This window comes from Bubalus bubalis, chromosome 2 (assembly GCF_019923935.1).
Source record: "Bubalus bubalis isolate 160015118507 breed Murrah chromosome 2, NDDB_SH_1, whole genome shotgun sequence".
NCBI classification, from domain to species: Eukaryota; Metazoa; Chordata; class Mammalia; order Artiodactyla; family Bovidae; genus Bubalus; species Bubalus bubalis.
The window spans coordinates 77039752-77066875 of NC_059158.1; the positions used below are offsets into that span (position 1 = coordinate 77039752).

The following is a 27124-nucleotide window of genomic DNA, read 5'->3' on the forward strand; positions in this document are numbered from 1 at the left end:
GGCCAGGGCATGGTGGGCACTGTGACATGTCTAGACCACTTGGAAATTAAACTGAATGAGCTAATATATATAAAATTATACGACCGTGTGCTTGAGTCATATCTTTTAAAAAATGTCAAAAGTACTTGCCAATTAAGATCAATCTGAAATGAAATATGATATGCCTGAAATTGATAATATAAATCAGTGGCAAAATATGTAACTTATACAGATTCAATTTACCCAATATCATGGCTCTATCGCATAATAGGACATTCACAATTACAGTGTTATTACACCTACACAACATAAAATACCATTAACATTTCCCAGGAGACAAAAAGTAGGTGAAAAAGACTAAATGAGCAATTAAATTAAGATTCAATGAATATTGACACTGCTCAGGTGCTAATTATCTTTTTTCGTGTGGAAAAAATAAAAATACAGCCATTCATCCATAATGAATTATGTTTTCTCAAAGATTGTGTGTGTGTGCTCAGTTGGTCAGTCATGTGTGAACTCTTTGTGACCCCATGGATTATAGCCCACCTGGCTCCTCTGTTCATGGGATCCTCTGGGCAAGAATACTGGAGTAGATTGCCATTTCCTCCTCCAGGGAATCTTCCCAACCCAGGGATCAAACCTGTGTCTCTTGTGTCTCCTGTATTGGGAGGCAGGTTCTCTACCACTAGCGCCACCTGGGAAGGCTTTCTTGAGAATGAGTGAGTGAGTGAAGTCGCTCAGTCGTGTCCAATTCTTTGCGACCCCATGGACTGTAGCCCACCAGGCTCCTCTTTCCATGGGATTCTTCAGGCAAGAGTACTGGAGTGGGTTGCCATTTCCTTCTTCAGGGGATCTTCTCAACCCAGGGGTCGAACCCAGGTCTCCTGCATTGCAGTCAGACGCTTTAACCTCTGAGCCACCAGGGAAGCCCCCTTCTTGAGAATAAGTTACTATAAATACAGAGTTCTGTAATAACTAGCAGTTTTATTATTATTATTTTTTAATATTTAATTGACTGAGCCAGGGGTCTTAGGAGGGGTAAGCGGGATCTGTAGTTGTGAAATGTGAGATCTAGTTCCCTGATCAAGGATTAAACCCAGGCACCCCCCTCCACGTTGGGAGCATGGAGTCTTAGCCACTGGACCACCAAAGGAAGTCTTTTTCTAACTTACACTGCATGTGCTTTGATTGCTTAATTTTGGTTCCCTTCTATACTATAGAGTATGGTGCCAGCTTAGATCCTATATGGAGGAAAACACCATGACAGTTTTGAAACAGTCTCTGATCCTTCTGGCAATATAAAGGTACGGTACTCAGAGTACACGGTTTAGAGAAATCTGACAGCATTTTCAACAATAAACAAACTGTTGACTAAAAAAGTAGTTTACAATCTGAAAGCAGAGAGTGTTTTATTCGGTGGGAAAATCTTAGGACTTCAAGTCTGGGAGACGGGATCTCAGGTAGACCTGAGAGACTGCTCCGAGGAGGAGGGAGTCAGGCTACATACAAGTTTGTAACAAAGGGAGCAGGCGTTTGAACATCAAAGATTATTGTTATGTAAGGAAAACCAAATAGCAAGGTAAGGAATTTAGCATTCTTCTATGTATGGGAAGAAACAAGAGTCTGGGATTTTTGAAGTCATTCCTTTCATATGCATCTCAGCTATCTGGGCCAGCATCTGTATCTGTTTTTTGACTTTTCACTGCCCTCCTCCCCCCACTCCCACCCAGCTCCTTGGCAATCACTGTAGGGGGCATGGTGGCATGTGCTGGATTGCAGATATTGTTTTCCCCCTTGGGAGACTTCATTCACATTTGGAGGCCTGAAATCGCTAATAGCTGTTACATCCTTGTTTACTGATATTCCATTCCACAAAACTTAAAAAAATTCTTCCCCATTGAAAAACTAACAAAAAACAACCTGGGAAAGAGACTTTCAGAACAATGTCTACAACACGAATAATATACACAAATAGCTTCCAAAATAACTTTTATTACTATATAAAAACAAGAAAAAAATAGATGCATATTTTTTCTACAAAATTATATTCAGGCTATTTAACATTTTTGCATAAATGTATTGAGATTAAAAAGGTAGATTTTAAACAGAGGAATCTTTTCCACTTAAAGTTTTCAGGTACTTTGTAGAGGATAAAGAAGTTTTCATTCCTCTATACTTTCCTATGTGTAGCTCGAAGACATAGCAGTTACAGTTTTCTGTCAGAGTTATCTAAAAAAGGACATACAAAGATAAAAATTCCATCTTGCTGCAATAAAATTAGCAAAAAGCTTTACTTCAGGCTTTCAAATTTGGCAGTTGCGGTCAATCAGTTTTGCACTGGAATTTCCAACTCAGCAGGGAAAGAGCCTAATTAAAAGCAAGACATCCTCTTTATTTTGTCCTTTAGAAACAAAAATCACTTGTCAGTATTCCTTAAAAAGCGTGATTATCTCCTTTGTCATTTGATCATAAGGTCTGAGATACTGTTTCTAACCCGCACAGCTTAAATGAAATCAGGAGAGGAAAGGGAGGAAGGCACTTTGGAGGGTGGATTCAGTTTGACACAATGAGCACAGGAATTTGTACAGTTTTGATAACATTAATTTAAAAAGTATAATCATCTGAGTTTCTCAATAAATCCTTCGAGACAAAAGGCTTTAGTGTTGATTTAGATGCGTGTTAAAATATAGCTTTTTTTCCTGAAATTAGATTATGGGGTAAGGCAAGCCAGACTATCTCTGTAGATGATATAAGCTATAATTATTTGGGAAGATTTCAATCACTGTTTTGGAATTGACACCTAAGGCTTTCTTCTCTGTGTTCTTTTTGTGGACTTTTTAATGAGATATTTTGGGGGGAGATGCTTTAGGTAGGAAATACCAGCTTTTGAAAGATAAAGGTATAATTATCATTAGAATAAAAGGTCCATTAAAAGAATCTCAAACAGAAAGGTTTCTAGATATATTTTACTATTCATTGTTTTCACAAAGGTTGAGAAAGAAAGAAAAGAAGTTCTTATAATATCTGTAAGATGAACCTCACATTAACCCACAAGAGGGATAAAATAAAGGGCTAAGATGAGGAGTGCTCCAATACTTCTCAATGGGGCAGCACAGCCTAGTGCCAAACCCATAATTAACTTTTCATTGATAGCCTCTTTCCTGGACTGTATGAAATGGAATGGCAGCTTCAATCCTTGGGGTGGTCATTAACCCCTTGCCCCCCAAAATACCTGGAATTTTGTGCACCTCTATGTAATGAAACATCCATTTACCAAAATATGTTTCTGTGTGACAATTCAATTCCTCCTTCCATTTAGGACCCAAATTGCAGCAGGCTCTACTTCTACTGAATTTATGTGCATATTGCATACATATATGCCAGGCATTGGGCTGGGCACTGGGGATCCCTATGACTATTGCCAAAATTTTGGAAACAGAATGAAGAAGACAACAGTGTTTTGGCTAGTGACTCAAATGATTATCATCAAATTTCAGGGATGTGATGGAGAGTAGCTCATATTCAGTCTATGGGCATAATAACCAGTTACCCTAAAAGGAAATTCACTAAACACCAAAAACGTTAAGTTTATTTGGTAGAAACAGTTTAAAATTGCAGGGAAACCAAAAATCAACCCTCAGATAAAATGCATTGTTTCAGCATAGGCACCACTCTAGGTTTTACCAGGCCAGAGTCTATACAGAGATCTCACGCATGAAAACTATCATCTCTGAGTCTTAATTCACTACTGAGAACCCAAAACACAAGATACCCCCCAGAATTCCATCCAAATCAGGAAGGACCCTAGCTTTTGCCCCCTGGGAAGGGCAGACCATGAAGTTCATCTCTCCTACCTCTAAACCCAAAGCTGTTTAGCAGCTAAGATTCTGAAGAACCGAAATGATAATTGATGAACTTTGAAAACTATAGATGTTCTTGCCTAAACCTCTCTTGATTACCAAGACACAATTTTAAGATCAAAGGAGCATCAAGGTAAGCCACGGCTTGTTGGCAGTGGCAGGGTGCCCATGGTGAATCTCCAGGTAAGGGTAGGCCCTCTTCCTTGTTTATTTGAGGAATCTGCCTTGTAAACAGAGCCAGAAGGTAAATTTTAAAGACTCTACTGCATCCCATCAAATGAGGTTTATCCAAAGGTGGGTCAAAGCAGGTGTAAATTAGCAAGGGCTTCCCTAGTGGCTCAGAGGGTAAAGAATCCACCTGCAATGCAGAAGATCTGGGTTTGCTCCCTGGGTTGGGAAGATCCCCTGGAGAAAGAAATGGCAACCCACTCCAGGATTCTTGTCTGGAGAACCCCATGGACGAGAAGCCAGGCAGGGACTTGGGGTCACAGAGACACGACTGAGCGACTTAGGATGCACGCATGAAGACAATAACATAGTGAATCATGGACTGACCTGAGGTGCCAAAATGCCAGTTTTGGAGTCTCAGTTTCACTACTCATTAGCTGTGTGACCTTCAGGCAGGCTACTAACCTCTCTCAGATCTCTCATCTGTAAAATGAAGATTTTAATGGTGCCTACTGCAAAATTTATATCTGGGGATTGAATGAGCTAAGATTTATAAAGTGCTTAGGATAGTACTGGCACTTAGTAAGTTCCATGTTTAAAAACACCAGAAACTTGGGGGGAAGTGTTCTTTGAGGTTTGTAGAACAGTTTATACTGCTTATGTATTCAGGTATATTCTCATCATAATTAGGTTTGGAATCTGGATCATAAAGTACACCAAACCCAAGGAAGCCTTGGGATTAAGTCAATTTGGAAAAACTTCTAGGTCCGACCAGAGGAGACCTTGAGCTACCTACAGTCCTGTCACTGATCCAAAGTGCCCTAAAATAAACCCTGCTCTCCAGGGCCAATCTAAGGACAAACCAGCCAGCGGGGGAGCAAAGGGCAGGTACAGGGAAAAGGGAGCCAGTTCCTTTCCTACATTTTTTTCTGGGCCCTAGTCATGATACCTGTGTAGCATTAACTCTGTCCCAGATATTCATGATCTGATTCCAAAACTTTATAACTGGATTCCCAGAATAAACAGAAAATGACTACATGATAAGAGGCCAGGGAAGCTGACAGTTTATCAGATTTACCAACTGTAGACACATTTTGATCATCTGTTCTATGATCAAGGCACTGTGCTAAATGCTTTGGTCTTCAACGAGAAAAAGGTAATATAAGCACAATTTATATCTACTGTTATTAATATTTACATTGATCATCTCCCTTTCAATTTGGGTAAGTTTATAAGCCTCAATCAATATAAACACTTTCAAGACATCCTATTTTCTGATTAGAATAAATATTGCCCCTGTGGACCTCAACCATCTCATGGGTAAACAGGAGAAGCTAAACTGGAGAGCTAGTTTTTTACACTGGAGTTATATGGCTACATTGCTACCCCATTTTACATGGTGGATCTCTGTCCAGCCTCATCAAGGGTGACGTTTCTCTTCCTTGCTGCTGCTTCACTGTTTAACTCCGGATCTGATTTGTCCACGCTGCCAAAGTTCATTGCCATGGAGCTCTCCACTCCCTCTGGAGCACCTCCATTTGGCTGAAGAAGGACAGAATTCGGTTCTTTAGGACGTTTCCATTGTGGTCTGGTGACTATCCAAAAAATGAGAGCCCCAAACACCAGAATCAGAAGGCCAAGGGTGTTTGTGAAAATACCTTCTGGTGGCAATGAACTGTATGAAGGACTTTTCCTATAGAAAAAGAGAGAGTATGTCCAGTTACAAACAGAGTGATACAGCAACATGCCAAACAGTCTTGAATTATTTGCTCAAAAGGCACACTGGTACAGTGTGTGTAAATTCAACATAAATTCCCTTAAAGCTTGATATTAAGAAATTCATATAATTCACTCAGTGGATTAGTACAAAACTGTTAAAAATTTCTTAAAGTATGAAAATAATATAGCATCTAAAACATCTGTACCACTTAAAATCAAAAAAAGGATGATACAAAATAGGTATACATAATTACAGTTAACATAAAAATATGTATATCAAATTGTATATCATGTATATCATAAAACATGTATATCAATTGAAAGGGCATATATAACTTCAAAGGTTGCTTTGTAAGAGTGGTACAATTTGTTGGACTGCTTGGTTTTTCTTTCAAGCATTATTAATGCTACACTACATGTAAAACACATTTTTTAAAATAAATATTTAAATTTTTTATTTTCACCATTTAAAAAATTTTGTCACATTTATATTTGTCCAATGAGCAAGTATTTAATATTTTGTAGCTGAAGAATTGCAGTTAGGAAAACTATGAAACTTACAGGGCAAAAATCAGTTTCTCAGTCAATCCCATAAGTACAGTTGCAATCACTGTTCCAAAGATGAAAAGTCCGGAATAGACGTGTATGGGCATGAGAAGTGCTCGGAGAGAAAGTGGAGCCCAAGGAAGCAGAAAGACAAAAAAACCTAGGAGAAGCTAAACATCAAAAATTCAGAGGTTATCAATTAATTGTAAGTTTTAACTGTTTTAAAATTATTGTTAGAGAAGCAATATGTGCACAATGAGAAAACATTTCATTTACAACCAAGTTTCCCCATTCTAGTTCCACTCAAAAGTGACACCTACGATGACTTTCTCAAGCATCTTTTCATAAAATTTCTATGACCAAACAAGCATATGTGTGTGTGTGTTTAAAGAGAAAGTGAGTTAGACATAGACAATGAACTTATGGTTACCAAAGGTAAAGGGTGGGGAGGAATACATTAAGAGGATGGGATTAAAACATACTCCCTACTATACATAAGATAGATAACCAAAAAGGACCTATTGTATAGCACAGGGAATTATAGTCAATATCTTGTAATAACCTAAAATGGAAAGAATCTAAAAAAGAGTGTGTGTGTGTGTGTGTGTGTGTGTGTGTGTGTGTGTGCACACGCGCGCGCATGTCTCCCCAGGTGGCGCTAGTGGTAAAAAACCCGCTTGCCAATACAGGAGACGTAAGGGATGTGGGTTCGATCCCTGAGTCAGGAAGATGCCCCGGAGAAGGGCATGGCAACCCACTCCAGTATTCTTGCCTGGAGAATCCTATGGACAAAGGAGCCTGGCGGGCTACAGTCCATAGGGTCGCAGAGAGTTGGACACGACTGAAGTGACTTAGCACAGCACAGCATGTGTGTGTGTGTGTGTGTGTGTGTGTGTGTACACACACACACATATATATTTACATATAACAATCATCTTGCTGTATACCTGAAACTAACACAACATTGTAAATCACCTATATTTCAATAAAAATTTTTTTAGAGAGAGAAAGGGAGTTTTTAAAAATGTAAGTGGGGTTTTATTGTACATATTTGTTCTGCATATTGCTTTTTTCTCTTAACAGTATATCTTGGAGATCTTTTCGTATCAACTCATGTTTATCTAGTTTATTCTTTTAATGGCTAATATTTTAAGACTAACAAATTATTCAGTTCCCTATTACTGGACATTGCTGTTTCCAGTTTTTTGCTGCCATTAATAAGGCTACAGTGGACATTCTGATACTTAATTGTTCTTATCAGTTTCCGTAAGATTGCCAAGTAGGAAGGGAAGTAAAAGACTTTTAAGTCAGTAAATCTAAGTACAATAGGACACATTGTGTCAGTACAACCTAAAGAAAGCTATGTGGAAAAAACATGACAATTTTTGTTTTTTTTTATGAGGAAGAAATGAATTCTGCAGAAAATTCTCTCCATCTCCTCAATAATTAAATCCTTACTGGGATACTTCTCTGCAGTGAAGACAATAAGATTCTTATAGAAACTGAAGTCTGTTAATACTTTCACAGTTTGTTTTGTTGTCCCACATTCCTGCCCATTAAGGAATCACTTCGCCTCCAGAAAATAAAGATGACTTAATGACCACTGAGTTTAGTGGGGTATTTTTTTTTCAGCTATCTCTTTGGGATCTACCACCCTAACAAAACAACTATGAGAAGAGAGGAGAATGAGAAGAAACACTAGCATCACTGTTCATTTTTCCTGATTGAGATCAAAGGGGGATAGAGAGGAATGAAAACAGAAGGGGTTTGATGCCCTAAAACACATTTAGAAATCAGCATAAAGGCAATAGTAATGAATGCAAAGTAACTGAAAATGCATTTTTTGGCTGGTTTGCATATTTTATTTTTCATTAATGTCACGAATGCCTGAATATATTAGAAAGGGTTCAGAGAGTCCTCCTTGGTGGTTCAGAGTGTTCCTAATCCTCCTTCAGTGCTCTTTAGTGATTGATTCTTTTAGTATTAATATCAAAGGGCAAGCATCCTAATGTATAGGTTGCACTTTCTATACAAAAATGGGGCTTAGGTGAGTGACTGCCAAGGATTTAGGACAAATATATTTCTATGAGTAACTCACACTATCTTTTCTGTACTAATCCATGGAAATATTTTTTTTTCCATATTCCTATTCTCCTGCCTCTTCTGAAATTTCTAAGATTCTTATTGTTTTAAATAATTCTTAATGTTTTCTCTTATTTCTTTCAGGATTTATCTTGTGTGTCTCTTATAATCCCATAAAGCTCAATGATCTAAGTAGATGGGACATCAGACTTACAGGACTCCAGGGTGATTTCACTCTAAGTCTTACTTTTGCTATGAAAACATTTTTTTCAACATCAAGTTATTTTTAAAAGGAAAAGAAAAAAAATTACAGGATGCTTATCTTTGATTAAAAGTGTTCCAAATTATTCAAATTTATAACATAAAGATGTATAGTTTATATTAATCATTTTTTATTTCCTTTGATTTCTAAGCATGTCTCTTTGGGCCCATGCTTGTCTTGTGGAACAATGTATCCCCCACAAGCTAGACAAGTATCCAATGCATAATTGGTATTTAATTCTGTTGAAAATGGGTAAGTATTTTTCAACAGAGTTAAATGAGGTCCTGTAAGCAAACTTCTGATGTCCCATCTACTTATATCATTGAACTTTATGGATTATAAGAGACACACAAGATAAATTCTGAAAGAAATAAGAGAAAACACTAAGAATCATTCAAAACAATAAGAATCTTAGGAATCTCAGAAGAGGCAGGAGAATAGGAATATGGAAAAAATATATTTCCATGGGTAAATCATGAATAAAATTTCAATGACATAAAATGATATTCTCAACCATGAAGGTGTTAATGATCTATAGCTGAAATGAAAAATGTCATCTTAAGGTTGTAAAGGAGCCTACCACAAGGCTTCCAGTTTTAATAACAACAGTTGACTTGTGTCATTTTAGTACACTAAGCCCTAGGCTGAGCCTTTCGATGCATTATTTGTCCTTGGTTCCTATGATGTTGTGAAGGATGTATGAAAGTCTTACTAAGTGAGCAAACTAAGCCCAGAAAAGTTCAATAACAAGTCCAAAGGTCACAAATTACAAATGAATGAAACTGATTCAAACTGAGGTCTTTCGGATTCCAAGTCCTGTGTTCATAAATACTACCAGCTATTTGGATGCAAGCAAGGAAAAAGTCAGGGACCACATTTTCTCCTGTTAAACAAAAGTTATAACGTTGTGACATGACATTTCTGAGAAGCCTAGTTAGTACACAGGTAAAACAATAAGAGATAAGAATCTGAATATTTCAGAGAGCAAAAGAGAATCTTGAAACAATTAAAAATGTTTTCAATTTACCCAAGTTTAACATTAGAAGATCCACTGATGTAACTGACTACATTAACAGATTAAAGAGGAAAAACCGAAGTCACATCTCAACATACACAAAAAACATCCAATAAAATTCTACATTCATTCATGATTTCAGGTCTTCCCTGGTGGCTCAGACGGTAAAGAATCTGCCTGCAATGTGGGAGATCTGGGTTCAATCCCTGGGTTGGGAAGATCCCCTGGAGAAGGGAACCGCTACCCATTCCAGCATTGTGGCCTGGAGAATTCCATAGACTGTATAGTCCATGGGGTCGCTAAGACTCAGACATGACTGAGCGATTTTCACTTTCATGATTTCAAAAGAAAAACAAAACCAATTCACAAACTGGAATAAGAGAAAATGTGAAGCATCTGTACTGAATAGTGAAATATTAGAAGTATCTTCTTCAAAAAAAGTACAGTTCAAAGATTCTTATCTCTACCTCTATTTTATACCCTGTAAATAATTCTATATACTTCTGTGTACTTCAACAGGCTTCCCTGGAGGCTCAGTTGTAAAGAATCTGCCTGCCAATGCAGGAGATGTGAGTTTGATTCCTGGATCAGGAAGATCCCCTGGAGAAGGAAATGGAAATCCACGCCAGTATTCTTACCTGGAAAATCCCATGGACTACAGTCCATAGGGTTGCAAAAGAGTTGGACACAACTGAATGACTAAACGACAACAAAAATATACTTTAATACTTCTATACTCTTCAATTCCACTGGCTTGGATGCAGAGAAAAAGAGACAAAACTGGCAGTGCAGATAAATGGCAAAGATAGGGACAATTCAATAAATGGTGCTGGGGAAAGAGCTTATCAATCTGGAGAAAAAATGAAGTTAGATAACAATATCTCATCATGAACTAACAATTCTAGATGAATTAAGTATACTTCATATCAAAGACAAAACTTTAATACTCTTAATAGAAAACATAAAAGAAATTAACATTTCCAATAATATTATTGTAATGTAACCTCTTGGCTATTCATAGGTTTTTCTCTTCTACCAACTGTTCTCAAATATTAGTGTGTATATGAGTCACTTGCAGGTACCATGAAAGCACATATTGCGGGGCCCACCCACCTTCCCCCTCCCGCACCCTCCATTGTGAATTTCTGATCTAGGAGGTCTGGAGTAGAACCTGAGAACTGGTTTGCTTTGACCTCACGGTACAGAAGGATTTCATAAACAAGTCATCAAAACAAAACAAAAAATGATAACCTAAAGGAAAAGATGATTAATTTGTTTCATTAAAATTAAGAATTTCTATTTGTCAAAAAATGCTAAGAAAAGAGAAAATACAAGCCTCAATGCTTGAAGATATATATAATACATATAAATGAACAGGAATCTGACACAGAATACCTACAAATCTTTAAGAAAAAGGAAAACAAACTCATTGTTTAAATGCACAAAAGACACAAACAGGTATCTTTTTTTAGAGGTGAACCCTGAGTAACCAGTGAAATAAACAAGAAAATCACAAGACATCATTTTATATCCACCACTTTGGCAGTATTTTAAAAGTTTGAAGAGGATGCATGTTGGCAACAATGTGCCATATGTAAACTTTTTTTTTTTTTCATATGTAAACTCTTATTTGCTGCTGACAGCAACATAATTGGAAACACTTTGGAAAACAAGTTGACACTATTTTAGACTGAGTATAAAACTGCTATTGTAAGAATACCACCAGAGAAACCTTTGCAGATGAGGGCCAAGAGATGTGTATGTGAATGATCAATTCAGCATTGTCAGAAACAGAATACAACTCAAAATCATCTAAAAGTGTAATAGCAGGAGAATAGATAAGTAAATGTGTGGCCAATTTATGCAGCAGAATACAAAAGTAGGAATGATTAAACTACAGCTAGAGGAGTCTGTATAGTTGAATCGATAGAATGAAAAAAATTGTAATCAAATACTTAATGATACTGTTTCTTAAAAAAATAAAAAATACAAAGTAAACAACATATTGTTCGGGAATTTACAGCATGTGGTAAAATTACAAAGAAAAACAGGAATGAGAAAAAACTTCTGGAAAATGGTTACCTGCAGGAGTTGGGATAGGTAGAAAAATGTGGGATCAAGTTGAGGGGGAGAGGGGTTCTATGTTTTCTAAATTAAGGTGGATGGTGGAATTATGAGAGTTAATTTTATTATGATTCATAACTTCTACATACACACACACAGGCTTGTTTTGTTTTTTTTTTTTTAATCCCCCAGAGGCTAGATGTCACAAGTAGAAAAAAAAGAGCCTACAATTTGAAATGCTTTGCAATTCATAGACAAACACAGGAAGCGTGAAGACTTTCAGCTTGTTTTGGTTGTATTGCTTTGTTGTTAGTCCCCTTTCTTGCTTCCTTTCATTTATTGAAACAGCCTGGACCCTAGCTTCATTTGGCCGGTAAATCTTGACTTTATAAAGTGGTTAAACCAAAGTTCAAGATCGCTAAGGTAATCTCTTGACAATCTCTCCCATGCTCTTCATACTCTGTGGTAGGTTTGTTTACTGAGTTGGTCTTGGGAAGAATGCAAACTGACCTTACAAACGTGGATGAATGGCCTGCACACAATTATACTTTGCAATTGAAGTGCACAACAGTTGGCAGCTGTGCAAGTGAGCAGCAAGCAGGCTGCTGCAGCTGCTCCAAGAGGGTGGGACTTCCTGTTCTCCACCTACAAGCGGCAGCTCCGAGAACCTCCACTTACGGAGAGTTGTCCTGATTTCACGGAGAAAATGGTTCCCATTTTTACTTCTAACTTAATCTGACAGAGGCACATCTCTGTCAAAGCATGTTTTCGTGGTTCATGAATTTTTACAACTAAGAATAGGGAGGAATCTTCGTAAATCTTAATAAGAAAGAGGCTTGAAAGTGAAAGTGTAGTCGTGTCAGGCTCTTTGCAACCCCATGGACTGTAGCCTTCCAGGCTCCCCCGTCCATGGGATTTTCCAGGCAAGAGTACTGGAGTGGGCTGCCATTTCCTTCTCCAGGGGGGTCTTCCCAACCCCAGAGATCGAACCCAGGTCTCCTGCATTGCAGACAGACGCTTTACCGTCTGAGCCACCAGGGAAGCCTAAGAAAGAGGCTTAGCTCCTATCAAAAGTGAAGAAAGCAAGCTTAGAATTGGTTTCTTTCCATGGGGATAGGAAATATTCTTTCGTTTAATTTCTTCCTGAGAACATCTGGGTGATCTCTTCTGTCACTTCTTCAGGGAAGCAATGCAAGTAACTTAAAAACAGCTTGGATGCAATAACCGAATAAAGTTGGAATGTAGTCATCTTTCCCAGAAAAGGAATAGGAAGGAAATGGTTCATCTGGTTTCCAAACAACCAACCAGTAGTTACCACACGTGACACGAATATTCATAACCTGATTTGAGGGAACACTGTTTGCTTATTTAGTTTTAAAATTTGTGTATATATGATCTTTTGTGACATGTGATTTACTTATATTTTAAGACAAAAGAGCCACAAGTTCAAGCAAGAAAAACAAGATGCATTTAAAAATTTAATACCCTCCCCCAGAACAAATAATTCCCCAACAACCCCACAATGGTATTCTGGCATATTCTCCCATAACTTTCTTTACCCATCTACACATAAATGCTTTTTTCCCTTTCTTTCCTCCCCCCTTCTCAAATGACATTTTACTATACACATTATTCTTCAGTATTTTTTTACACTGAAGAACATATAGGAGATGCAAGAGATGCCGGGTTCAATCCCAGGGTCAGGAAGATCCCCTGGAGAAGGAAATGGCAACCCACTCCAGTATTCTTGCCTGGAGAATCCCATGGACAGAGGAGCCTGGCAGGCTACAGCCCATGGGGTCCCAAAGAGATACAACTGAGCATACACACGTATCACACAATAGACAGAACTACATTCTTTGTAACAGCTGTGTCATATTCAACAGATTTACCACAAGTTCTTATTGATGGTCATTTAGTTTGCTTCCCATTTCCTGCAAGCACTGCTGCACTAAAAATCCTTTTTTAGAGTTCCTTTTGTGACAGCATTTTATTTCTGATCTCCCCAAATGTGGACTGCTAGGTTAAACAGTAAGTATATATGTTACAATGTTGTGTAAAAGTATATATATTAAAAAAAAAATAGATATTAACAAACTACTTCCCTAATTTGGTGGCAATTCACTTTTCCATGAGCAGTGTAGTAGCGTACCCTTACCTCTCACCTCTATGCCAGCAATGGATATCATTATTGTTCTGTCTATTTCATGGGAGGAAAATTATATTTTATTGTTATTTTAACTTACATTTCTCTAATTTCTTAGTGAGGTTGGACATTTTCTCATATGCTCATTGGTGATTTAATTCTTGCTTATCTGAACTGTCTGGTCAAATCTTTTGTTCATAGTTCTATTAGGTTGACTTTTTAATTATTGATTTTTAGGAGTTGTTTTGTATATTAAACACATTAAGCCTTAACACATGACAAGATTATTCCCCATATCTCCTTGAGTAGTTCCTGCCAACTTTATTATCTTTGGTCACATATACAATCAGTCCTCTATAGCCCCAGGTTCAGAATCCATAAATTCCACCAATCAGAGATAAAAAAAAAAATGTTCAGAAAAATAACTGCAGAAAGTTCCGAAAAGCAAAACATGAATTTTCCATAGACCAGGAAATATTTATATAGGATTTACATTGTATTCACATAGCATTTACATTGTATTAGGTATTGTAAGTAATCTACAAATGATTTAAAGTATATGGGAGAATGCATATAGGTTATATGCAAATATGTGCTTAGTCACTCAGTTGAGTCCCACTCTTTGCAACTCCACGGACTGTAGCCTGCCAGGCTCCTCTGTCCATGGGGATTCTCCAGGCAAGAATACCGGAGTGGGTTGCCATGCCCTCCTACACGGGATCTTCCCAGCCTAGGGATCGAACCCAAGTCTTCCTCATTGCAGGCTGATTCTTTACCATCTGAGCCACCAGGGAAGTCCTGTATGCAAATACCACACCAATTTTTACAAGAAGCTTGAATATCTTTGGAATTTGGTATCTGAGAGGGTCCTGGAACCAATCCCCCAAAGATATTAAGAGATGAAAATAATTTTAAAAAATTTATGTACCCATATATGTCTTTCTTTTCCTTCTAGATTTCTTGTCAACCTTATAGCCTCCCCTACCTCAGTATTATACAGATTACATGCTTTTTAATTTTCTTTTTCTCTTTTGATTTTGGATTTTTTTATATCCATATCTTTAATCTACTGTATCTGGTATCTTTTTTTTTCTTTTGTGTGATATACATAGTCTTTTTGTTTGGTTTCCTTCAAATGGGCAGTCAGATGATGATAACATTGATTAAATAAGCATTCTTTCCCTGGTAAATTAAAATATTATAATGTCATAGAAAAAGTTATTATATATACTGTCTGTCCTCTGTGCCTTGGACACAGAAAGAATATATTCATTCTTGCCATGAATATATTTTGTTTATTCCTTTTATTTTCTTGGTTATCCTTGGGCACTTATTCTTTTGCATAAAGTTTAAAATTCCCATTGGGTTTAAAATTATAATAAAAATACAGTTAAAGAGGGAAGAATGTTTCTATATTAATTTTTCTCTCTCAGTAGCATGGTATTCCTCTCTTCATACCATATTTTCTGTTTTTTGGTAAAATTTTATAGTACTGCACTATAAGATTTACAGGATTCTACTTCCTATTCTAAGTGGTTATTTGTAGTATAGGGAAAAGTCATTGGATTCTGCTGGCTATCTTTTATCCAGATACTTTTCCAAATTCTTTCATAATTTAGTCATCTCTTAGATTTCTATATATCATATGATCTGAAAACAGGAAAAAGGGTCACAAATTTTCTATTATTTATATGTATTTTTTTTCATTAGCTGTACATTAGCTAAAACCTCTAAAATGAAATTGAATACAAAGGTTGCAAACATCAGTGTTTTATTTTTTAATGGAAATGTCTTCAGTATTTCAGAGTTTAAGCTTATGTTTGCTGTTAGATGTTGGTAAAGGTGTTTATTATTAAAGCTACCTCCTTAGATATGAAGTACGCAGTACACATGTTGAAGAGGAGCTTGTTTCCTCCCAGTGTACTGGATTGGTTTAAAGTATTAGTTCCCTGTAGGTCAAAGTATAAAACAATCTGGAACCGCTAAGCTGCTAAGTCACTTCAGTCGTGTCCGACTGTGCGACCCCATAGACAGCAGCCCACCAGGCTCCCCTGTCCCTGGGATTCTCCAGGCAAGAACACTGGAGTGGGTTGCCATTTCCTTCTCCAATGCATGAAAGTGCAAAGTGAAAGTGAAGTCGCTCAGTTGTGTCTTGACTCTAAGCGACCGTATGGACTGCAGCCTACCAGGCTCCTCTGCCCATGGGATTTTCCAGGCAAGAGTACTGGAGTGGGTTGCCATTGCCTTCTCCTAATGTCTTGTTTAAATGATAGATTTCAAATGACCTGACCAATTGCTTATAATGTTATTGGTCTGCTTAGGTTTTCTAATTCCTCTTGGGTCAACTTGTTAGTTTATACTTGGCAAGAAAATAACCATTTTTTATTGAAGATTTTAAAGAATATTACCATATTATTAAAATTTAATAAACTGTCCTAATTTTAAAATATTATTTGTATCTGTGATTATATTTTTAAAATTCTGAACGATGTGTATATTATGCTTTTTCTCAGTCAGATTTGCAGTGGTTTATCTATTTTTATCCTGGGCTTCCCAGGTGGTGCTAGTGGTAAAGAACACACCTACCAATGCAGTAGATGTAGGAGATATGGGTTCAATCCCTGGGTTGGGAAGATCCCCTGGAGGAGGACATGGCAACCCACTCCAGTATTCTTGCCTGGAGAACACGATGGACAGAGAAGCCTTGTGGGCTACAGTCCATAGTCGCAAAGACTTGGACACAACTGAAGCAATTTGCACACGTGCACATTTATTTTATTCTACTTGTTTTAAAGAACCAGCTTTTCATTTTATCTATAATTTCTTCTATTTTTTTTTAAATTTATGGTTCTGATAGGCTAAATCATGTCCTTTCCCAAAGATGTCTACAACTTAATCCCTGCAAGCTGTGAATACATTATGCTACACACTTTCCTGATGTAATTAAGGTTATGGATGCTTCTGATTGGGGGAAAACCCTGGATTATATGGGCAGCCCAATCTAATCACATAAATCCTTTCAAAAGCAGAGAACTTTGGCTGGAGGAAGAAGAGATGAAGAGGAGAAAGAGGGAGAAGTCAGAGAGATTCCAAGCCAGTTTGATGGAAGGGGGCCATGTGCAAGGAACAGAGTGAGAAGCTAGGAACAGCCCTGAGCTAATAGCCAGTGAGAGACTGGGGCCTCAGTCTTACAAGCACAAGGAATAGATTCTGCCAGCAACCTGAACTATTTTGCAAGTTGATTCTACCCTAGAGTCTTTCTATAAAAAGCCCAGGCCAGCTAACACCTTGACTTTGGTCTTGTGAGACCCTGAGCAGAGAAACCAGCCAAGCCAACATGGATTTCTGATGTGCAGAAACTGTGAGGTAATATATTTGTGTTGTTTTAAGCCCCCATGTTTGTGGCAAATTGTTATGGCAACAACAGAAAATAATACAATTGTTCACAGATTTTTTTTTGGATGGGAGGGAGGGGGTCTTTACTATTCCTTGTATATTTTGCTGTTCTTTTTTATTTCCTTTTTTTCTCTTCTTGTTTTACTGAGATATAATCAATCTTTTATTTTCTTAAGTGAATACTTCATTTATATATTTTAAGTTTTTCTTTCCAATAAATAAACACATTTAAGCCTATATTCCTCTGAGAACCATTTTATCTAAGACCCAAAAATTTTAGAATAAATATTCTCTTTTTTGCTAATTCCGATATATTTCTTGCTGCTGCTGCTGCTAAGTCACTTCAGTCATGTCCGACTCTGTGCGACCCCATAGACGGCAGCCCACCAGGCTCCCCCATCCCTAGGATTCTCCAGGCAAGAGTACTGGAGTGGGTTGCCATTGCCTTCTCCAATATATATTTCCTAATCTTACATATTAAGATATAGAGCACAGCATAAAATTGGTTTTCAGAAATTCCAGCTTAAAAGATCTAGTGTAAGAAACTTTGTTTTCATTTTAAAAGCTTTTTATTGTTATACAAGAAATGCATGTATATTTAGAAGATACAGAAAGTGAAAAGAAAAATAATCAACTAGAATAGAGCCCCCTAGAGATCATCAGCATTAACATTCTGATACCTCTTTGCAAGTGTTCAGAGAATGCTTTGGCGTATAACTAACTTAGTAAAGGCATTTCATCTAATCCATTTTAACTTTGTACTCAGAACCACAGAACCCTTTCACAGGGAAGCTACACAGAGTTGGGGTGGGTGGTTTCCATTCGGCTTCTCAGAGACACAGCCCTCCACTGAGGATGCTCAAACACAGGTGAGTGATGATGGGGATGTTGCGGAAGCAGCAGAACCAAGCGGGGAGGGCTCAGGATTGGCAAGACCACGACCTGAGTCCTAGCTCTGCCACCTGTTCTTCCTCAGTGACCGTAAAGGTATCTCACTTAAGGGGTTACAGGAGGTAAGCAGAATGCTATCTGCTTAATGCGCAGAGTGGTATCTGCAGAATGCGCTCTGGCTCTCCTTTACTGCGTCCTGGTGTGGCCCACAGGAGGTGAGGCAAAGTGAGGGGAACAGACAGCTGAAAGCAGACCAGCGAGCTGAGAAAGTCCTGAAAAGATGCTAGTAGGCCAAGGGGACCCCCAAAGCAACTGGGGGATGTCCCCTGCTCGTACCATCCTACTCTGAAGGGAAAGGGCCCACCGACTGCAGCAGAGGAGGACACTGTCTTCCAGATGAGAACACTGAGGGAAATTCAACTTTGAGGGCAGGAGATCTGGGCTCGGCTCAGCCATCCAGTATGGCATCTTTTCCTTGTTCCTTCTTGATCAGGAAGATCATGTTTGATATAGGATTTTCCCCATGCTCCCCTCTTGTCTGGCACCTTTCAATCCCCTGATCCTTATCTCCTGGCATGCTAATCCAAATTAAATAATTAATAGTGTCCATATAGCTAGCAACTTCTATTTAGTTAAAATTAAAGAAGACTTAAGGCTTTAAAATCCTTACTTAAGAGGAAGAAAAATGACAAATAAATGTCTTCTAACAGATCCCTATTTAAAGCCGTCATACATTCATATATTCTAAGATATGCCTTGAGGTTTTACAAACTCACTCCCATTTCTTCTCCTATATCCATAGGAAAGTAAGTTCACAATGATGTCTCAATCAGGAGTTGGATATATGTACTAAGGAAGGGAAATGAATTGACATAGTTTACAAAGATTTTTCAACAAAATGGTTAACACCAAAAACTTAAAAAATTAACCTTTACTTTTGTGACCTTGAACAGCCAAATTCCTATCTCACTCCCTTAACATGTTTAGAAATAGTGCTCTCAAGAGTATGTGTTTTTAATAAAGAAAGACATTTAATAAGTGAAATGAAAATAAAACAATCACTGAGCCTTCAAAATCTAACAAAGATGTAAAAATTCATCTCTTTACTCATAAACTTAGAAAATAGAAATGACAGGGAATGTGGGGAAGAAATATAGAGCTCTTGCCTGAGCTAGTTCATCCAGCACATGGAATTTAAAGTGCGAACGATGGCAGCCTAGAAATGATGAGATGGCACTTTTTCAACATACATATGTCCATATTTAAAACCTCACAAGCATGCTCATAACTGAATTCTGGTGCCCCCTCAAGGGAAAATACTTATAATGGAAACAAACTGAATGATGACTAGTGGAAATGAAATGACTTCCAAGAAACTATGAAAAACAAAACATCGACAGTATCTGAATTGTTTTACTTTTTGTATCTTATTTAGAAATACACTGAGATACTGACCTGTAAGATGTAGAGAATGACAGCTGTCAGTCCAACCCAGCTGTGCAGACTGTACATATTGGGGATCTTCTTGGCATTGTGGAAATCAAAAACAGCCACCAGAGAAATAATTGCGAGAATGGCAGCAACAGTGTTTAGCCCCGCATGGATGGATTTCATCAGGAGCTTGCTGCATTTCCAGGTCCATGGCAGTCTGTATACAATGATGGCTGAAGAGAGAAAAAAGGGCACAGAATGTAGTGTTGCTGTTCTTTTAACCAACACGAGATGAACATTTTGACGCAGTGAACACTCCCTTCTATGAAACCCTTTTCTGTTAATTTCTGCTTCTCCTCTCTTCCCTGCCTCTCAGTGGTTTCTTCTTGAGCTCTTTGCTGGCATCTTCTTTACTCCCAACTTATGAATGAACCTTGATGCCTCTTAGGCTCAGTCTTAGGATTTTTTCCTCTCTCTGTGGGTGATCTCATTCAGTCTCTCACTAAAATGCTACCTCCATGGTTGGGACTCCAAAATTCTCATCTCCAGCCCAGAACTTCCTTCTGAACTCCAGATCTACATATTCCAATGGCTTCTTGACATCTCCACAAAGATGCCTCTCAAATATCTCAGACTCAACATGTCCCAAACTAAATTCTTAATCTTATGGTCTGGTTTCTTCATATAAGTGCCTTAATTTGACATGAAAAGACAGGCTAAAGAATAGAAAAAATAAGTGCAAAGATTTAAATAGACGAAAGAGTATTTCTAAGTATTTCATAAAAGAGTATATCCAAGTGACTAGTAAACATAATAAAGATATCAACTTCATTGGTCAACAGAGAAATGAGAATACCTCTATCACACGTCTGAATGGCTGAACACGGAAAATACTGAGTACTGGAGAGGCTATGAAACAACAAAACTCTCATGCTCTGCTGCTGAGAGCTTAAACGAGAACACACACTTGGGAAAACTAGCAGTATCTACTTAAGCTAAACTTATGCATACCTTTTGTTGTTATTTAGTTGCTAAGTCATGTCTAACTCTTTTCCAACCCCATGGACAGTAGCCCACCAGGCTCCCCTGTCCATGGGATTTCCCAGGCAACAATACTGGAGTAGGTTGCCATTTCTTTCTCCAAGGAATCTTCCCAACCCAGGATCAAACCCATGTCTCCTGCATTGGCAGGTGGATTCTTTACCACTGAGCCATTATAATCTATTAATTCTACTCCTGGGCATATGCCCCAAAGAAATATATACATATGTTCACCAGAAGGCATGTATTAAGAGTAGTAGTATAGCACTATTTGTTGTGGCCAAAACCTGGGAAATTCCCAAATGTTCATCATTAAGAGACTGAATAAATAAATTGTGATATATTCATACCATGGCATGAATGATCTAAAACTAGAACTTCACCCAATGATATGGATCAATCTATAATGTCAATGCCAAGAAACTAGACGTAAACAAATATACACTGTATGATTCAATTGATATGAAATATAAAAATAGGCAACACTCATCTTTGCAATAAGAAAAATCAAGACAGGAACTTCTCTGGCAATTTAGTGGTTAAGACTCTCCATGCTTCCAATGCAAGGGACATGGGTTTGATTCCTGGTCAGGGAACTAAGACCCCAGGTGGCCAAAACCTAATTAACTACCATATACTTTTAAAAAATAAATAAAAGATTAAAAAAATTGAAGAGTCAAGATAGTGGCTGCCCTTGTGAAGAAGGGGTATAGCAACTGCAAAGGAATGCATGAGGGATTTCTGGGCTCCTGCTAATAATCTGACTTTCAACCTAGGTGCTGGTTACACAGGTAATCAATCACTGAGGGAAGATGCATTAAGCTATACATTTATACATATGCTTTTCTGCATGTAAACTTCAGCAAAAAGATTCTTGAAAAGCTTTTTTTTAGTGTCCTGGCTTAATCAATAGATTATATGGGCACCCTATCCAGCATGCAATTAATTTTGTTCGGAAGGCAATATCCTGCCCCAACCTACCCTTATCCCACTCCTTATGTTCATTTCAGGGAAAATTTAAATATCTGGAAATGTATGGCAGGTTGAAAAAGTTTAAAGAATACTGTCTTGGAAAATAGGTTCCATATTAGCAATGGGTCACATAAATTTCTTACTTCCAGAAAAGAAGTAGAAGCAGAAGCTGCTGCCTTTTCCCTTCAAAGACATTTATATTTTGAGTATAAGAAACTTAATTGGATCATAAAATGTAAAAGATTATCTTGTCCATTTTCAGTCAGAAACACAAAAAACCGACAAAGATATTAATAGATGTGAATTCAGCCACTTTAAAGCTTTCAGCACAAGATGTCCATCTTCCTATTCTTTGGTTCCATTCTAATACTTGAGAGGCAGGCATCATAGGACAGTATTCCTTTTATCTAATCCAAATTCTGAAGGTTGACTACCTACTCATTTTAGTGCATATATGTTTATCTTATAAATGTTGATTGATTATATCAATATTTCCTTGAGGACATAGAAACTTTGCAGGTAATCATTTCTATAGTCAATAAATCTTTTCAAGCCATTTAATACAACACCTTGAAAGGTATATGTTTAGGGGGTGCTTTGCCCTGTAGCTTCCAGGATCCTAGTTCCCCAACCAGGGATTGAACCCAGGCCTGACGGTGAAAGCACCAAGTCCTGGCCACTGGTCCACCAGGGAATTCCCAAAAGGTATGCTTTTAAAAGCTAGTTCAGGAAGTTCCCTGGTGGCCTAGTGGTTAGGATTCCAGGCTTTCACTGTTGTGGCCCAGGTTCAATCCTTGGTCAGGGAACTGAGATCCCACAAGCTGTATGGCATGGCCAAAAAAAAAAAAAAGTTAGTTCAATATCCTTTGTTATCCTACTTCAATGTCTTTGAGGGCAGAAATATGAGGGCACACACACACACACACACGAAACCCTGAGCCCTTGCAAGGTAGTAGGCACCATACTAAGTGCTCTATTTGTTTACATTATAATGATCAACTCAACTCTGTGAGGAAGGCATAGTTATTATTACCACTACACAGAGGAGGAAGTGGAGGCACAGAGAGGTGAAGTAGTTTGCTCAATATCATTGTGTTTTTATATTAATATCATTGTTATCACCAGCATCATAATCATCATATCCTCCAGGCACCACCCAGGGGAAGGACTCTTAGATTGCAGGGCTTGAATGGATGCATCCACATGCATAAGGGAAATACTCAGGCTGTTTCCCTGAAAAGCAAATTATGAGCCATGAATCATGACAGCTTTTCCTCCCTAATCTGGGTCATATTATACCCAAAATTTCCAAAATCAAAACTAAGCTCAGATGTTAGAAATCAGGAATAGTTATTAAGGCTGAGGAGAGTTCAAGGGTTACCGGGGGGATTCTGGGGTGCCTGGAATGTTGTCTCATGATGTGAGCATAAGTGTGCTCATGCGATGAAAACACGTCCCTTATGATTTAGGTACTTTTCTGCATGTATGTGGTTCTTGAACAAAAAGTACCTGAAAAATGTCCAAAATTCAAAGACAACCATGTTCCCAGTAAAGAACTTTCACTCTTCTCAATACTGCAAGAACCCCAGAAAAATGTGTCAAATTTTTCACAAAACTGAAAGTCTAATCCTCTTTGAGTGTCAAAACTTGATTTTTAAACTTTTCACATTTACTCAAATGATTTTCAAGTTGGTTGCCCACTAGCTTTCCTTCTCTAGCAATACCATGAGTGGGACACAATCTAATCTTTTATTCATGGTTTGGGGTTATCAGTAAAACATACTGTCCTATTACTATGAAGCAGGAGAGGTACTTACCTCTGATCCAAGTGGGCCCAGATAATTACATTTTTGTTTTCTCTAGTCCTTGAGTCTAGTTTTAGAATTTTCTATCTCCTCTTTTAGTTTCTTGCCCAGGTTAGGGTGCCTGCCTCCAACCTCTCCTCTCATCAGCTTGCACTATCTATTATTCCTACCAGCTTTAAGTTCTAGTTGATGAATTTTTAGGATGGCAAAACTCTTTTAACACCTTTAAATATGGATGATGACTACATGGGGATCTGTTATATTAGTTTCTGTATGGTTGAAAGAGTTCATGAATAAAATTTCTGTAAGCCTGCAAACCTAATAGGCAATTAGTCTCACCTTCTAAGTAGGAAGCTTGTGGAAACCTCAGTGGCTCTCTCATAGGAGGCAGGCATGGAGTTTTCAGCACCTGGTCTGGTGATAGATAAGTTCTGCAGGGTAGCTGACTAAGTTTCAAATGCTCTCTGGATAAATGGAGGATAACTCCAAAGTGATGCATTTGCATAATGTGTTTATGTGCCTTTTAAAATGCATAAATAACCCAAATACGGTGGACTTCAGGAGAAAGGGCAACCTTAACAAATCAACCACATTTCTTCAACAAGAAGCTTTTTTCAACAGCAGTAAAAACTGCCTGTAGAGTGGAATTTAAATATTTCTTGCTTCTCTGGCTTGGCACTTACCTAGACACCATTCCTGAGGTTCAGTGAGAAGGAAGAAAAAGTTCTCAGAAGCCCATGAGGAGGGGAAATGCTATCAGACAGCTACTTGTGACTGAAACAAGGGTTTTCTGTTACAGTCCGAGATGGCAAAACCATTTGGGGCAAGAAAAGGAGGGGAAACATGAACACATGTTTGTGAAAAATACGTTTTAAAATTTTTTTTAACTTTAAACTTTTTATTTTGTATTGGTGTATAGCTGATTAACAATGTTGTAGTAATTTCAGGTGAACAGTGAAGGGACTCAGTCATACATATACATGTATCCATTCTCCCCCAAACCCCCCTCCCACCCAGGCTGGCTGATGGCAGAACATGCTGTTGTGATAAACTTGAAAAGGAAGGAGGGAAGGAAGGCAGGCAAGAAGGGAGGGAGGGAGGAAGACCTGTGTACAATTATTCTTTCAACAATGAAGAGGGAAACACAGTAACTTGAATTGTATTTACTTATTAGAAATCTTCTCAGTTCCTAAGCAGCATAATCAACTCAGGGATATGTGAAATACATATTCTCCAAGATGTAATCTCTGGTTTGACACCAGCTTTCCATCCATATACCATTACAAAACTATCCACATACACAAATCTCTTACAGCAGACAATGCAAATGTAGAATTTGTCAAAGTGAATGTGGGGAGAAGGGCTCTTGGAGGGAGAGAAATGTCCCCATACATAGAAAACAATTTGACTCTAGTTCTTCTGTGTTTAAATCTTGTGATTTACGAAGATAGGAGCACATCTGTCTCGGTCATGGTCGGATCCCAGCATTTAGCACAGAGCTCACAGAGCCTAGCACATAGCAGAAATTCAATAAGTATGTGTTGAATATATAAATCTTAATAAAGTACAGTAATTTATTATTTCCCAGAAAATGAGCAGATTCTCTTTCAAAATGCACAAATCAAAACTTCAACTGCTGACCCAAGTGTTGTGTGTGCATGCTCAATCGTGTCTGACTCTTTGAGACCCCATGGACTGGAGCCTGCCAGGCTCCTTTGTCCATGGGATTTTCCAGGCAAGAATACTGGAGTGGGTTGCCATTTCCTTCTCCAGGAAAGGCAGTCAGACCTAACTGCTGACCCAAGTGTTAGCTCATATAAAACCAAATGGTCCTTTCAAATCAGTAAAAAGTATTCTGCCCTTGGACCCACTTAATAGCTTTAGATAAGCTTTAAGTGAACCACAAAATAAGACAAGAGTAAGTTATTGAAAGTGACATACACTGGAAATTGAAGACCTTTATAAACTCTGCTTAAATATGGTGTGCCCATCACACTTTTCTTAACTCTTTGAATAAAGTATTATTTTGACCTCCTTGGTAGATAGTCCGAATAGGACTATCAAGATTTATAACTTATTTCCCTGTGTACCCCAGAATGTAGCAGACTCAATCCAAAGGACCTCAAGTTTAAATGTACAAGCAGAGGACCCCCTTTAAGTACGCTTCCTGAAAAGATTTCTACAGCAACTATCAGGGCGAATCTGAGCTCTGAAACATGCCTGTGTACTCAGACTGTCTCACAGCATCAATGTCATGAAACTGAAAACCTCTGGAGAATCAGAATGAAGGAAGTGATCTGGGTGATTTGGAATATTTGTTTCAGCATCTTGGTACTAGAAGCATCTCTTTGAAGTGACTAAAATCCTCACAAAGGCACCTTCTTGGTACCAAATAGTGTATGAAAAGAGAAAAATTCAATTAATGGGCTAGACATTTACAAATATCCAGAAAGTTTGCATTGTTAACACCACCAGCCATATTTTCCCTATATTTTCTTGTGCCTCATAGCAATATTATGACAGATTAGAAATAGTATTGGCTCTGATATCACTGGTGGTAAGTTTAACCCTGGTCAGGCATTTGACCTCTAAAATTAGGAATTGAACTTCAAGTCCTAGACAGCTCTAAATATTTAGGGCTCAGGTTTTCTAAAAGAAAACCATAGCTCAGCTATAACAAACTCAAATGAGAACAGCTTGGAGATAGGACTACATCTTACTCATTTGTTTTACATAGTGTCTGGCATACAGTAAATGCTTAAATAATGTATGCTAGTTAAATAAATAGGATAATACATGAAGAAATTGAATGAATGAATAAACAGACTTAGAAAGGTACAGCTGAAGTCTGCAACCATTTTGAAGCCTGTTTTGACTTTTTAAGAAAGTTTCTATAGGAAAAAAATAGTTATAACAAAGATTTCTGGTCTATATTTCTTAAAAGGGAAGATTGTTCTACTTTTTAAGGGAAAAGTTGAAAAGCCCACTAAGTCAAGACAGAAAACGCTAGAGGTTACTGGAGGATAGAGACTGGATTTGGTCCACAGAAGTGTTTTGTTTGATTAGCATGATGATGTGGGGCTTTTGGTTTTGTGGCTGGTTTACTTTTAGACTGAACCAGTTTTTTTTTAAAAATCTGGATTCTCTTGGATAATGAGAAGCTCTGACCCCTGGGAGGATCCCCACATTGCCCCAACCTGCTGGAGCTAAGAGCTTTCTATTTCGCCAGGAGGAGGCCCTCTCTAGTTCCCTGCAGTTCCTACCCCTCACACAAAGCCCGTATCTATACCCTGTGGCACAAGGATCTGAACTTTGATTAACTGGGCTAGTAAACACAGTGGCTTCTCCCAAGTGTTATTAGGCAACACTGCTTATAATAAAATGGACCCCTGATTGGTAAACTGTGTGGACTGAGAAGAACAATGAAAAGTCTACAAATATCTGAAGAAAATGCCATACTCTGGGCTTCCCAGAGTGCAATGTAACTGTTATATCCTGTATTGGTTTCCTAGGGCTGCAGTAACAAAGTACCAAAAACTGAGAGACTTCAAACAACAGAAATGTATTCCTTCACAATTCTGGAGGCCAGAAGTCTAAGATCAAGTTGCTGGCGAGACTGGTTCCTTCAGGGGGCTCTGAGAATCCATTCCATTCCTCCCTCTTAGCTTCTGGTTGCTGCTGCTGCTGCTAAGTCGCTTCAGTCGTGTCCAACTCTGTGCAACCCTATAGACGGCGGCCCACCAG

General features: G+C 38.1%; 1 protein-coding gene across 1 annotated transcript in view; it reads right to left on the reverse strand.

The window, feature by feature from the left end:
- Positions 1 to 1954: 1954 nt before the first annotated feature.
- Positions 1955 to 27124, reverse strand: part of LOC102411899 (plasma membrane ascorbate-dependent reductase CYBRD1) — a 32962-nt gene continuing 7792 nt past the window's right edge. The window contains exons 2-4 of the mRNA XM_006070245.4: positions 19587 to 19795; positions 6291 to 6445; positions 1955 to 5703 (exon numbers count right to left, since the gene is read on the reverse strand). Coding sequence (XP_006070307.2) covers positions 5403 to 5703; positions 6291 to 6445; positions 19587 to 19795 — 665 coding nt within the window. The 3' untranslated portion in view covers positions 1955 to 5402. The remainder of the gene's footprint in view (positions 5704 to 6290; positions 6446 to 19586; positions 19796 to 27124) is intronic.